Source organism: Trachurus trachurus (genome assembly GCF_905171665.1).
Source record: "Trachurus trachurus genome assembly, chromosome: 4".
In the NCBI taxonomy this organism is placed as follows: Eukaryota; Metazoa; Chordata; class Actinopteri; order Carangiformes; family Carangidae; genus Trachurus; species Trachurus trachurus.
The window spans coordinates 3,593,038-3,606,824 of NC_139898.1; the positions used below are offsets into that span (position 1 = coordinate 3,593,038).

The window sequence follows — 13,787 nt, forward strand, 5'->3', positions numbered from 1 at the left end:
GTCCGTGGGGCAAATGCAGCATTTGTCTTTGTTATGATCCAAGCCGGCCCGGCGCTTGCTGCATTAAAATGCACTCGGAACTCGCAAATCCGACCTCCGAACCGGACAAATATGCAACAGTAAGTAATGTAGCAGTGTTAGGGTGCTCACAGTCACTGAATCGCTGGTAGAACACTTTGTCTCCACGTCCCTGTGTCTTTCTTCAGCTGTCCTCTCAGCGTTATTAAGGAGGAGGACGTTTCAGTGGTTGTTGTCGTTGTTGTGGTTGTGCGCGACGTAGAGCTGCCGCTTCCACTAGCGAGTTTTCTTTTTCCCGCGATTGCACGTTCATTCGGCCTGGTGAGGGAGGAGGAGGGGGGAGGGAGAAGGAGGGGGGGCGGGGGGGACTAAACGAGGCTGCTCTCTCTCTCTGACAGCTGCCCACTTGTTTATATCTGATAAGCTCCGCCTGGCTCCATCTAGTGGCCGAATTTTGCGATAATACTCCTTTAAGTATAATACTGTTTATAATATAATTGAATTAGAATGACTGGTGTTGCAGCTGATGAAGGTGGATTTTAACTCATGTACTGTGCTTAATCCAACAATAATACTTAAAATCGATGCTCTTATTTGACCTTTCTCTTAACCCAACTCTACCAGGTAATTCATAACTAGCTGTGAAATAAATGGACAATATAGTGCAAGGTTTTCCTCCAAAATGAAGTGGAGTAGAAGCAAATCTGATTACAGACAATTACAGGTTTTATGTAACATTCAGTTGTCTTATTCTTAGTCGGACAGGGACAAACATACGGTAGTTAGGTTAACACTGGAGTCCTTCAAATACTGTGATGGTATGTGTTCAGAGCAAACCAGTTTGCTTTGAGCACATATTTGACAAAGAAAGAGGGACAAACAAAAGAAACAATATTAGGTTTGCACTGTGCATATATTCATAGCCAAATAAATCTGGGTTGATCGAACACAGTACATTCAGATTGACCTGTGTGTGCAGCATGGTGTATATTCTCCCACCAACTAAATAGTATATATTTAAAAAAAAAAAACAAGAGGCCGATATTTATTGTAAAACAGTTTTTAATAGAGCCATCCAATCCTTACACAATGCCAGTGATATTTTCTAATTTGAATATCAAAATAATATCAGCATGTTTTTATGTTTTGTATGATTTTTTTTTTCTTTCAAAAGTATTTTAAAATGTGATCCTAATTTGGAGATCATGTTCAAAGTGTATGGCACTTTGGTAGTTATGTAGTTAAAGAGGGAAAAGTTGCCTAACACGTTTAAAAAACAACAATCATCTTTTAACAGGCACATGTTACATACATAAGGTCAAACTCAACAAGAACATTTGCTGCTGGAAGGTTGACTTAAGTCACAGTCTGGTTGCTTTTGTTTAGCTTATTTAAGTGTGCGCAGCGTTTTATTACTTAATAGAAAATTCTGAGATGAATCTTTGTGTGAAACTTTGTTTGTTTGTTTAAAACATCCCAAAACTAGTAATCAGTCACCAGACGTGCACTGCAGTGAGTGCTGCTGTGTATCTGGCCGGGCTGAGGTCAGGTACCAGTGATGGGGTCAGTGTCGAGCAGATTTGCAAATTTTGTCATAAACCTCAGGGAAGGCCTCTTTACAGCCCAGTTCCTTTCTCAGTCTGTGATACAGCTGTCCATCAAACATCTCCCAGAATTCCTCTCGGTCCATGTACACATCTGCATACAGCATCTGGAAGCTGTGGATAACGGAGAGTAGCTGTGTCAATGGTACAGGGTGTAAATACAGAAAGAGAGGATGCACAGTGATTGTCAGAGGCAGACAGGTTAGTTAAAGGGATAGTTCACCCAAAATTGAAATTTCACTCATTATCTACTCACCCTCATGTGGACTAAGGGCTGGGAGAAGTTTCAGAGTTATCCGTGGCTTCTCTGAGTTACAGGGGGTCTCGGCGTAGCAGTGCATGTCCATATAACGGTTGCAAATGGATACCAACTGTCTTCGTAACAAAAAGACACACCAAAAAACATCCAAATACCTCCATGCTGCTCATATGTAATGTCCGTCTTGTATTGAAGCCCCAAAATGCGAAATTGTCCTGAAAGAAATTAAATAAGTCTATATTTCAAGCTTGTTTTGTAGCGGAAGCTTCTCGAAGCTCCTCTACAAAGCTTCCGCTACAAACAAGCTTGAAATATAGACTTATTTAATTTTTTTCGGGACAATTTCGCATTTCCTGGCTTCAATACAAGATGGACATTACATACGAGCAGCATGGAGGTATTTGGATGTTTTTTGTGCCTTTTTGTTACAAAGACAGTTGGTATCCATTTGCAACCGTTATATGGACATGCACTGCTACGCCGAGACCCCCTGTGACTCAGAGAAGCCACGGAGGACTCTGAAACTTCTCCCAGCCCTTAGTCCACATGAGGGTGAAATTTCAATTTTGGGTGAACTATCCCTTTAAGGTGCTAAAACATTTGAGACTTACCCGTGCACGTCTCTGACAAACTTCTCCAGCTGACGTGTTGATGCTTTAGCTTCAAAGTGTTTGACTGTGGGCTCTCCGTACGCCCCGATGTCCACGTACAGCTCCTCCTCTTGGCCTTTGGGATGAACCATTCCTCTGCCTGGTGGCAACAGGAATGGACAGAGCCACAGAGGGTAAACCTGAAAAAATAAATGACAGTTGAAGAATCAACAATCACTCTGTGCTGTAAACAGTGCGTACTAAGTCACACAAAGTCTTACATCAATGTCCTGGTGAAAGCGTGTTATTGCAGCCTGCAGCTGCTTCATGGGGACCAGCATGTCCTGGACCACGTGGTGCTGTTCGTAAAGCCGTCTGATGGTCTCTCCCTGTGTGAGCTTCAGCAGAGAGATCTTAGGAGGAACCATCCATCCAAACAGCCAGCGGAACACAGGGTTGTTGCCGAATGGGATGATGTCCTGAAGAAAAGACACAAATAGACACAGTCAGTTACACAGACATGTAAAAGAGGATCCTCGAGTGGCTTAAACAAATGATCAGTTAGTGGAAAAATGATAGTACTGGTAATTAATTTCAGCATCTGAAATGAGGGAAGCTGCTTCTTTTCTGTTTTTTCCATAATTGGAAATCCAATATAATTAGGATTTAGAGAACAGGAGTCATGTTGATATGTTACATAGGTCTCTATGAACCTGTGATTGACATATTGTCAATTTCCCTTAAATTTTTTAATAAAACATAATGGCAGACCTGTTAGCTGAAACAGATAAAAAATGTGTGTACAAAAGCCTATAACGGTCATAATACATGCCCATAAAGTTGGGAAAAAAATATTTTCAGACTCATTCCTCTTTTTATTCCAATTTTTATCAGTAATCACCTTTGACCAGGTGCTATGATTACATACTGAGTCCCAGTTACCAACTTTGAGAAGATATAAACTTTATCTATCAAAATGAATCACATTGTCACAATCATTTCTTGAGAAGAGGTAAAAAGAATATTTTATTCCAACTTTATTGGCAACACTGTAGTTACTTTAGGATTTATGTGGCTTTAATTCAGATTTTCAATAAGACACTTTCACGTGGTGGGATTTCAAAAATGTGTTTACGAATAAATAGAAATAGAAGTAGGAGGGGTTTTCAAGCTGATCCTCTGGTCTTGAATCATGTGACAGTTGTAATGTTTAAGTTAAGAAAAGGAAAACCACATTTTTTAATCTCTCTTTTGTCAGCCCCACTGGCACTTTAAAAAACAGGCAATCTGATGAAATCATTTAAAAATGTAACTTAGTTACATTTAATGTTACAGTTACATTAATGATAACAGAAGATAGAATTTGTGATTTTATCTTTGAGTTTATTGTATAAGAGAAACCAATCCACTATCACTTATTTTAAATTCCACCAGAGGGCAGTCACAACTCATCCATCAGTGCCAATGGCACCATCAGCAACACACCAGTGATGTCAATGACAAGTTGTTGATGAACAATTTAATTCAACATCAGTCAGCCCAACTTCTGTCTGCACTTTCCACAAATAGAAAATCCTTTGAAAATGCAAAGAGAACACCAAAAAGCTCTGAGCTTCTTTACGTATCTGTCAAACCAATACTATGCATAATTCATTACACCATTTACTGTAACGGAAAATAAAGGATGCCATGCCCCTCTTACTAATGGCTAGTGGTGTGTATGTGTGTAAGAGAGAGAGAGAGAGTACGGGCATTAGAGTGTAATAAAGAGCAGTGAGCAAGCAGTTGGTAAGATGATGACGAGCGAGAATCTGGCAGATAGACGCCTTCCTTTAATGTGAGCCTAAAGCTGGTGGAAACAGCCTGTCTAAGAGTGTGTTTGTGTTTCGTAAGTACCTGAAGCTCCCAGAAGATGCTGCGTGTGTGTCTGTGGTAGTACTGTCTCAGAGGGATGTACTCCACTCCAGTGTGATCTGCTTTCAGGTAGCCCTCCACGTGTTTAAAGAACCAGGGTTTGAAGTGCAGGCCGATTCTGTTGATCTGATGCCAGGGAGGAAAAAGTTGAAATTGTTATGTAAAACATTCAACATTTAAAAACACATGAAACCAAATCACACACACACACACCATACCTTATCAGGCTCTGCGTGGTCAGTCATGGTTCCCGTCATGATGACAGCGGTGTCGAGACTGTACTGGATGCCCTCGACAAATGCGTTCTGCTTGTTCTCCGATGCTTCAGTGAAGCGTTTGCAGATCTTCTCCAGCCCTCTGACCGGCTCGTAGTGCAGCTTCACCCACTGCTTGGCGGGGACTATTTTAATCTCAGCTGCGACCAGGAATCCCAGAGTACCACAGGACCACGGCACGGCGTGGAACAGGTCTGAGTTTTCCTCCTATGTGACAGAGAACATGTGTCTGTTGTTTGTACAAGAGCAAACAGTTCTGCAGAGCACTGGTGGTGATGAATGTGCTGAGTCTTTAGGGATGTCTGATGTTAAGCTGTAGTCTCTCTCGCATGTTGGCTTCTTAACTGAACCATTAAATCATCCCATGGCATCAATCACTTTGTCTTCTCACAAGAAGGCCACTCCTGTTATTGCACTTGGTGAGACAACCGGATGCTGCTGTTGCAAACCTGCAGCCTCTGCAGCTCAGAGGCCTGTATAAGGAGTTAAGCTTGTTAAAGGGATAGTTCAACATTTTGGAAAATTGGAACATTTTCATAATCCCTATAGTTTTATGAGTAGATTTGTTACCTTTAATTGTTGGTACAAGCTGTTTTTAGAACGGCGGAGCAGAGCCGCGAGCTGCTCAGAGCTACGCTACGGAGGCTAATGGGATTTCTTGGTTTCCCTCATCAAACTCATCAAATACACAATCCAACAACTCCAAAACGCTCTGGTGGACAAGTTGTGAGCTGCACATTCACCACGCTATGAGATAATAACAGAATGTTACGAGACAGAGTTGTTTTAGAGGTAAATTCATGCAAAACCACTGATGATGTTTTTTAGCAAGCAGTCTCTGCATTTGCCTTGAAAACAACTCTGTCTCGTAACGTTCCGTTATTATCTCATAACGTGGTGAATGTGCAGGTCACAACTTGTCCACCAGAGTGTTTTGGAGTTGTTGGATTGTGTATTTGATGAGTTTGATGAGGGAAACCAAGAAATCCCATTAGCCTCTGTAGCATAGCTCTCAGCAGCTCTGCTCCGCCGTTCTAAAAACCTACTCCTACGAACCTACTCCTAAAACTATAGGGATTATGGCAATGGGCCAATTTGCCAAAAATGTTGAACTATCCCTTTAAGCTTGTTTAAAAAATGACTGGTGGGGACAGTGAAAGGGGCGTAGTCAGAAAAAAAAACATGCTTCTTTTTCAAGCAGCATGGTCTGCAAAAATGTGTTCTGTCATATGCAGAAGAAAAAAAAACAAATCTTGGGATATTTGGGAATGATCAGTAGAATCGTTTCATTACAATTAGTAGAGACTGAACATTACTTCTGTAAAGACCGTGACATCTACACTTACAGTTACTCATTTGTCAGATACTTTTATCCAAAGGGACCTATAAGTGAAGGACATCACTAATGCTTCAGTGCAGTAGGAGACCTTGGTGTGAATAATAACTACTACATCTGTTCAATAAATACAAGGAGTTCAGGTAAAGAAGTGCACTGAAAGCACATAGTAAGAAGCAGATAGCTGGAAACAAATTAATCTCACTTCATTATAAATGTGTGCAAACACACACTCACTTCTTACCTCAGTGCAGCGAACTAAGCTGCCATCAGCTAGGACCAGCTCAAATGCGACACAGATATGCTGGAACAGGCCATAAATATGAGAGGAGGACTCGATGCCTGTACCCATCACCAAACCACCTGGGAGAGGGAGTGAGAATAAAAGATCTGTTCTTAGAAATTCAATTTCTTTCCATGTGAGACCAACAAAGCACAAACAGATGAGCAGAAAGGAGTGTTTGCCTGCTGGGAGTGTGTGTATCTGTGCCTGCACGGACGTCAGAATAAATGAATGTACCAGGGCCTGATGGGAAAACATTAGATTGTTGATGCGCAGTTTATGACATCAGGAAATCCATTATGAAACCCGATCCAGGGGTGCTTCCAACACTGCAGCCATTTCCTCCCAGTTTCATCTTTGGAGCTGCAGCATCAATCTTCTAACACAATTAGAGAAGTCGCCGAGGCTCTAAACAGGATGCAGTGATTCATGGAGCGAATGCAGGATCTACATCACTGAACAACGAGCTGTGGAAATCATCAGCGCACCTCCCTATTTCTAGAAACCAGACGATACCGCTCTAGGATAATTTCCCACATTGATTGTTTTACGGACAACGTACCCACAGTGAGATCATCCAGCTCAGGCAGCACCGGCAGTGTCCAGCCAATGGAGTTGAGGAGAGCTGTCACCTGACCCATGTTTGCCAGCGGCTCAACTCTCACCACCTAAAATACAAAGGTTAAAAGCTGAGAACTCAGAACACAGCAGCTTCTCTAAAAAGACACAGGCAGTCAACTGCTCACATAGAAAGTAAATAACCCCCCTGGTTTATCCATGAAGCAATAAATGAATGATTTAATTATTGATCAAAGTGCCTCATCAAATAAAAAACTGGTTTAGACTATTGACTTGTTGACATACTGTCTCATCCTCTGTCTCTTTGTCTCTATTGTCCTGTTGAAGCAGTGTCCCTGCGTTTCCACATGTCTGTAGTTATATTAATGAGTATCGTTATCGTGAGGAAAGTAAATAATCAACTTAACTATATCAAGCCTCCATCCATGCTAGCAGCTCTGCAAGGCTGCAGCCACAGCAATTATTTAAGCTAAATACTACAATCAGCATGGTAATTATGCACTTATAAGACAATGTTACCACAGCCATGTTAAACAAAGTAATTAAATGTAGGCTATCAAGCCTTATTTTAGAATGCCTTGCCAACATCGGACTCAACACAGAGACCAGCTGCTGGTGATGAGAATGTGATTTGTTTTGCATGTTTTCAGTCACAGATCAAAGTATTGGGCTTATTAAAGAGGAAAATTTGAAAAGTCAAGGTATCGCCTAAGTCATTAAAGGAGCTGTTTGTAACTTTTGCAACTGCTACATAACTAAGAAGTAACATTACTGACCAGGGGGCCGGATTCACAAAACCTTCTTAAGCAAAACAAAATTCTTAAGTATCATTTTTTTCTTAACTTCAGTATTAAGAAGGAAAAAAAGAAGAAGTCATATTCTCCAAAAAAGTTCTAAAGTATTTTCTCAACTTTCTTCTTAAGAAAAAACTTAAGAATAAATGGTATTCTTGAAATCAAAGTTCTCAAATTTGTTCTTTACTTTTTTCTTAACTTTAAACTTTGACCTGTCTTAAAATTCCTACAGTGAATAGGTAAGCCTTTAATATCACCCTTTTCAACAAATTTTAGACAAGCTTAGGCTATAGTAGGTCATAGTAAGTAAATATATTTTTTACCCAAAGAGCCTGTTAACTGTTAGTTAGCATGTTAGTTAACTGTTAAGGCCGTAGGGTCCCTCCCACAGCTGATACAGCTTCAGCCTCTTTGGCCCACCCTATTCCCATATTATTAATTTTCCCCAAGAGTAATTTTTTTCGTACATTAATTTCATCCACAATAACCTCAAGCTCCTGCCTTGAACATTTCTGCATCTCTTTTTGTCCTTATTCATGTTTAGTGAGTGACTAGTTAAGACGCAAACTACATGCTGTTTGTTTGTTGGTGCATGCAATGCAATGCAGTGATGTATTTTAAGAAGTAAGTAGGAAAAATAAGAAATTCGTAAGAAATGCTGTTCTTGAGACTCTCTTAAGAAAATATTGAGGAATTGCACTTAAGAACTTTTATGAACTTCTTAATTTTCTTCTTACATTTCTTAAGATCTTGCTTAAGCACATATTGGTGAATCCGGCCCCAGTCTTGCCAGGAGCTTCAGCCATCAGTTTACAGTTCAAACAGTTATTCAAAAGTATGGCCTGCCTGGAGCTAGCTGGTTAGCATGCTGACTTCAGTAGGGGAAAGAAGTGATAGAACTAAACAAATAAGAGGATTAGTTTCCATGTCTGCTAACATCTCTTGGTGAGTATGGGCGCTGCAGGTGCAGGGAATGAAGTTTGATGTTTAACTCATAATATTTCCTCAGTGGTAAGTAAACAGAGCTCATGCTAATGTTGGCTCGGTAGAAATAGCGTAGGTAAGTCCCATAGCTCACAAAGCCCTTTTAAAAATACATCCTCTGTTAAACATGTATATTTGTTCCAATTTATTTCATAGAGAGAATTTTACAGGATAAGTGAAAACTTTAACCTGTTGGTGGTGCTAGATGCTAAACCAGGGGATCGCCAAAGAACAGGGTCTGCACCGGTCTGCACCGGTCTGCACACAGTTTGATGGCAATCCACCTGATGGTTGTTGAGATATTTCAGTGTGGACCAAATCATGCTGCCATGCCATCCATAGATTTTTACAGCCAGCTTTACAGCTGTGCAAAAATATTGATTCTCATCATAATCACAATTTTATGTCTACAGATTAAAAATCAATTCATAAATTAAAAGAATGGTCCAAAATAAAAAAATATATAGCCTATTTAAATTTGAAATATATTTGTCTGTCTTGTAATGGTGCCAGGTCACATTTTTCCTGACATTAGTTTGGCTTGCCAGTCTGAGAGATGGCACCGTGACCGTGGGTTTCTGCCCAGAAAAACCTCCATGGCTTGAGCAAGAATATACTGTATACACACACATATAAATATAAAAATATAAAATCATCAGATTTTCTGAATCCTGCACTCGTAGCCAGCATGACTTATTAAATCAAAATCAGTCTTTTAATGATATGAAGCTCATTTTGTTGAAGTACAGCTTACAACTTGTTATAATGCACCAGTGTTATTAATAAATCTGGCTACATTCCTTTTGGTTTGTACAGGTCAGGGCACATCATGACTGATGGACTCAACAGCTGTTAATGTTATTTATTTACACCTGTGCAATGTTCAAATGTCTGTCAGGAAAAGGAGGTCTATGAGCAAAAGCTGATTATAAATGGTGTGGTGATGTATAGATGGAACGTAGCTTCATTCATTATTGAAGTCTTTTTTGGTCGTTGCACAAATGGGCAAATGTTCTGGTAAGACAACTGGTCCTCCTACCTGCCTGTCTGTGTCCACCTCCAGAATATCCATCATATTGATCATGATGTTTTTGTGGGTTTTCTTGTATTTGCCCACTCGGAGAGACACGGTGAGCCAGCCGGGTCGTCCGGTGCACATGTGAGTCTTAGCCCCCTCCTTCCTCCACTCACGCACCTGAAATGTGTCAGACACATGATACAGGGAAAAGCATATTATTTATTTATTAAAGGACAGACAATAGATGGCATACCTGACTCTTCACCTGTTCTGCTCAGCCAGCTGTAAAGGGAGCTGACAAAACCTTCCTGGTGTAGAAGACTCAAGTCAAAGCCTCAACATCTCATTTGAACTGTTCATAGACTAGAAAGCTAGTAAACTTTTCATTCATCCCACTGTGGATGGTCTGCGTTTTTACCTCAGTATACCCTTATACTCCAGGTAATGAAATCTGAAGACCTAAAGTTCTCTCAGGGGGCAGGCCTGTACTTGTATTCACCTCTAATTCATGTCACATGCCTCCTGTCCAATTTCCTTTAGGAGCAAATGTATTAGGTGTCTGACTCGGATGCTCTCCTCCAGTGGTATCTCCCACCACTGGAAATAGGCCTTTTTCTTACACAGATATAGCCTATCATACAGAAAAATAACAGTAGGCCTAGCTCTTCACAGAGACAGAGCTACAAGCCAAATTGCCAGTAAGCTAAAGCCTTACTTTAATTTTGTTTCAGAGAAAGTCAGAAATTCAGACTGGGAGCTCAGATGGCATGAGACACATCTTTCTGGGATTGGAATTTAAAGTTTTCATTGAGACAACTTCCTTCAGAGGGAGCTGTACCGCTGACAACACGTTTAAGTGAATAATGACATAACTTAGAGGGTGCAATTACTATAATAATTTAGTAAATTATATACATAACACACTAATCTTTTATTAGCCAAATGTTTTGCTCAAATCTGTGTTCTCATCTTACCCTATGATAAGAGTAATTATGTAACCTATCCTGACTGTCATATAGGCCTAGATAAGATATAATAAAGGCTATGATATAAAAATTACCCCATTCATTACATGTTAGCTGCTGAAGATCAGTGTGCGGACACGCACTGCACACACACCTGTACGCGCGCAGACACACACACTGTCAGAGGATGGTGCGCTCACCTGTCGCTGGATGTCTCGCACGCGCTGGTCGTGCAGTTTGGGCGCAGAGCACATCTTGAATATGAGCCATGCCCTCACAGAGTAATACACATCGAATATGACGGAGAGCGGCAGCAGGAACAAGCAGACAAAGATCCACCTCTGGTGAACCATCACGTAATCTAGACCTTTGACTCTGATCCACAGCAGGAACAGGACGAGCAGACCTCCCAGATACAGCAGCGGACCCATCGTGTCTGTGGCTGTGCAGCTCCGGTCTCTAAACTAAAAGAACCTGCTTCACTTTTAGTTTAGTTGAACCTCCTTCTGGTTTCTGCCCCGTGGGTCAACCGCACATTGATTATCCCAACCCCAAAACCCGATCACCCCTTGACTGCGATAGGTGAGCGCTGCTAGGTAATCAGTCGGCCTCTGCCCTGCTCCGCGCTGGTTGGTCAAAATTGCCAAAGGGGCGGGATCAGGGTGCGAAGATTCATGCTGATAGGGTAAGCTTGTGACTGCCGGGAGTCCTCGAGGACTAGCCTCTCGGATGTTGACCAATCAGACAGCAGAGAGGCTGTCACACCATGTGCTCCTGCTCACTGTGTTATAACACTGTCCGTATCAGCCACTGAGAAAGAGTAGAGAAGAGAGGGAGTCCTGATAACTTTAACTGTGTCCTCTGAAGCAGCTGTGCATCATGTCTGTTGGATTTGGATGGACTAAATCTAACATAGACGTCACGATTTCCAAGGGATGAACCCCCCAGACTCACATTAAAGGTGAATATTAAATTCATCTAAGCATTCATCTAGCCCCAGTACCTGCAGTCCACCATCCACCACCCTCAAGTGTAGCCCTTCTGGTGTTTAATGGCATTTAGCAACTCCAGTGGTAAGCATGGTAAGAATATAACACATCTCAGCTCGGTCTTTCATCTTTATATTATTTTTTGCTTTAACTGCTTTAAAGGGATAGTTCAACATTTTGGCAAATTGGCCCATTGCCATAATCCCTGTAGTTTTAGGAGTAGGGGTCGTTACCTTTAATTGTCGGTGTAAGCTATTTTCAGAATGGTGGAGCAGAGCCGCGAGCTGCTCAGAGTTATGCTACGGAGGCTAATGGGATTTCTTGGTTTCCCTCATCAAACTCATCAAATACACAATCCAACAACTCCAAAACACTCTGGTGGACAAGTTGTGACCTGCACATTCACCACGCTATGAGATAATAACGGAATGTTACCAGACAGAGTTGTTTTCGAGGTAAATTCATGCAAAACCGCTGATGCGCGTTCCCGTTGGGGTGCAGTTTTTCGGTAAGCAGTCTCTGTATTTACCTCTAAAACAACTCTGTCTCGTAACGTTCTGTTATTATCTCATAGCGTGGTGAATGTGCAGGTTGTCCACCAGAGTGTTTTGGAGTTGTTGGATTGTGTATTTGATGAGTTTGATGAGGGAAACCAAGAAATCCCATGAGCCGCCGTAGCATAGCTATGAGCAGCTCACGGCTCTGCTCCACCGTTCTAAAAACATCTTGCACTGACAAATAAAGGTAACGAACCTACTCCTAAAACTATAAGGATTATGGCAATGGGCCAATTTGCTAAAATGTTGAACTATCCCTTTAAAAATAAAAGTGACAACTTGGATGAACACTTTAAAAAAAAGAGAGAGAAAAGTTTCTAAAACTACAAAGTCAACATCTACTGGTAGGCTACTTAATAATACGGAGGACTTCAGTCAGTGTCCAGTGATCCAGCTTTAGGCTATAATAGTCGTCAAGGGCATGTCAAAGGGCCCAGCAGTGTCAGACCTTCAACACTAAAAACAGTTAACAGTTAAAGCAGAAGTAAGCAGAATGTTTGTGTTAATATAAGTCTTAAATAGTTCTATCTTCCGACAGCAATCACTTATATAGAGTGTTTGGTCTGAAACACGGGTCTGTCAGTCACTCTGCTCTGCTGTAAGCCGAGGAGAAACCTTTCCTTGTATCCTACAACCTTTATCCAATGAGGAGAGAGAACGGCATAAAGGGGCGGTCCTCTCTGTGTGTGCAGCCAAGGGATGCGTGTGAATGTGGTGACGTAGGGACGAGGGCGGGGACTGCTAACTCCATCTGCTGACAGGAAGTTAGCCAAAACGACCGGATCGCTTACTTCTGCTTTAATGAAATACTAATGAACCCTTTAATAAAGTCTATCAGTTATTCATCAGACAATTATGAATCAGCATTAAAGGAACAAACTGTATTGAATAACAGTGTAAGGATCATGTAACTGTTGACAGCCAAGACTTCTTCAAGTCAGTTGATCTTATCAAGGCTCTCTGAGGTTGCGGAGCAGGTTGTTTCATAATGTGGCCTTTAAGACAAAAAAGCTGAACACTCAGCTCTTCATTTGAATTCAGTAACCTAACACAAACAGTCTTATATGAAAGTATGCAGGCTTAAATTTCACTCCATCTCTTGTTCAATATGACATTTTATGTTTAAGGAAACTGCAAGGTCCTGATCTGTTACAGATGACACACACACACACACACACACACACACACACACACACACACACACACACACACACACACACACACACACACACACACACACACACACACACACACACACACACACACACACACACACACACAGAGAGACACAGGGCTAAAGTGGTACCCTTCAGACACATTAGACAGAGGGAGGGTGGGGCACCAGTAAAGATTTCTTAATGGGCTCTGCCGTCCTTTCGTCCATCTGCCCCGATGATAAACACACAGCTTCTCCACATTAGCCTGCTGATGCGCATCAAAGCCTTCACTGTTTTATTTTCCACCACTTTCCGAAATACCATCAATTTTAACAATTTTCCACTGGAGCTGGATATTTACAGAGTAAGGACTGGCACATGGACCAAGTGATCATCAGTTTTGATCAGTATGGGAAATGGAACTGAGAGGAACAAATAAGTAAGTCAGCTTTTACTTGTGATGAC

At 41.4% G+C, this 13,787-nt stretch overlaps 1 protein-coding gene across 1 annotated transcript; it reads right to left on the reverse strand.

Moving 5' to 3' along the window:
• Positions 1 to 1,068: 1,068 nt before the first annotated feature.
• dhcr24 (24-dehydrocholesterol reductase) lies at positions 1,069 to 11,171 on the reverse strand. The gene is made up of 9 exons (XM_083970272.1): positions 10,820 to 11,171; positions 9,676 to 9,831; positions 6,842 to 6,947; positions 6,241 to 6,359; positions 4,604 to 4,867; positions 4,368 to 4,511; positions 2,753 to 2,950; positions 2,493 to 2,671; positions 1,069 to 1,736 (listed from the first exon to the last, which is right to left on the reverse strand). The coding sequence occupies exons 1-9, from the start codon at positions 11,048 to 11,050 to the stop codon at positions 1,583 to 1,585; spliced, it is 1,551 nt and encodes a 516-aa protein (XP_083826398.1). The 5' UTR covers positions 11,051 to 11,171; the 3' UTR covers positions 1,069 to 1,582.
• Between the last annotated feature and the right edge of the window lie 2,616 nt (positions 11,172 to 13,787).

Coding starts and splice junctions, on each gene's coding strand:
- dhcr24 (XM_083970272.1), bottom strand. CDS start 11,050: ATGGGTCCGCTGCTGTATCTGGGAGGTCTGCTCGTCCTGTTCCTGCTG. Junction 4,868..6,240: donor GCTTAGTTCGCTGCACTGAG/GTAAGAAGTGAG, acceptor TCTGTCACATAG/GAGGAAAACTCAGACCTGTT. Junction 2,672..2,752: donor GCTTTCACCAGGACATTGAT/GTAAGACTTTGT, acceptor TTATTTTTTCAG/GTTTACCCTCTGTGGCTCTG.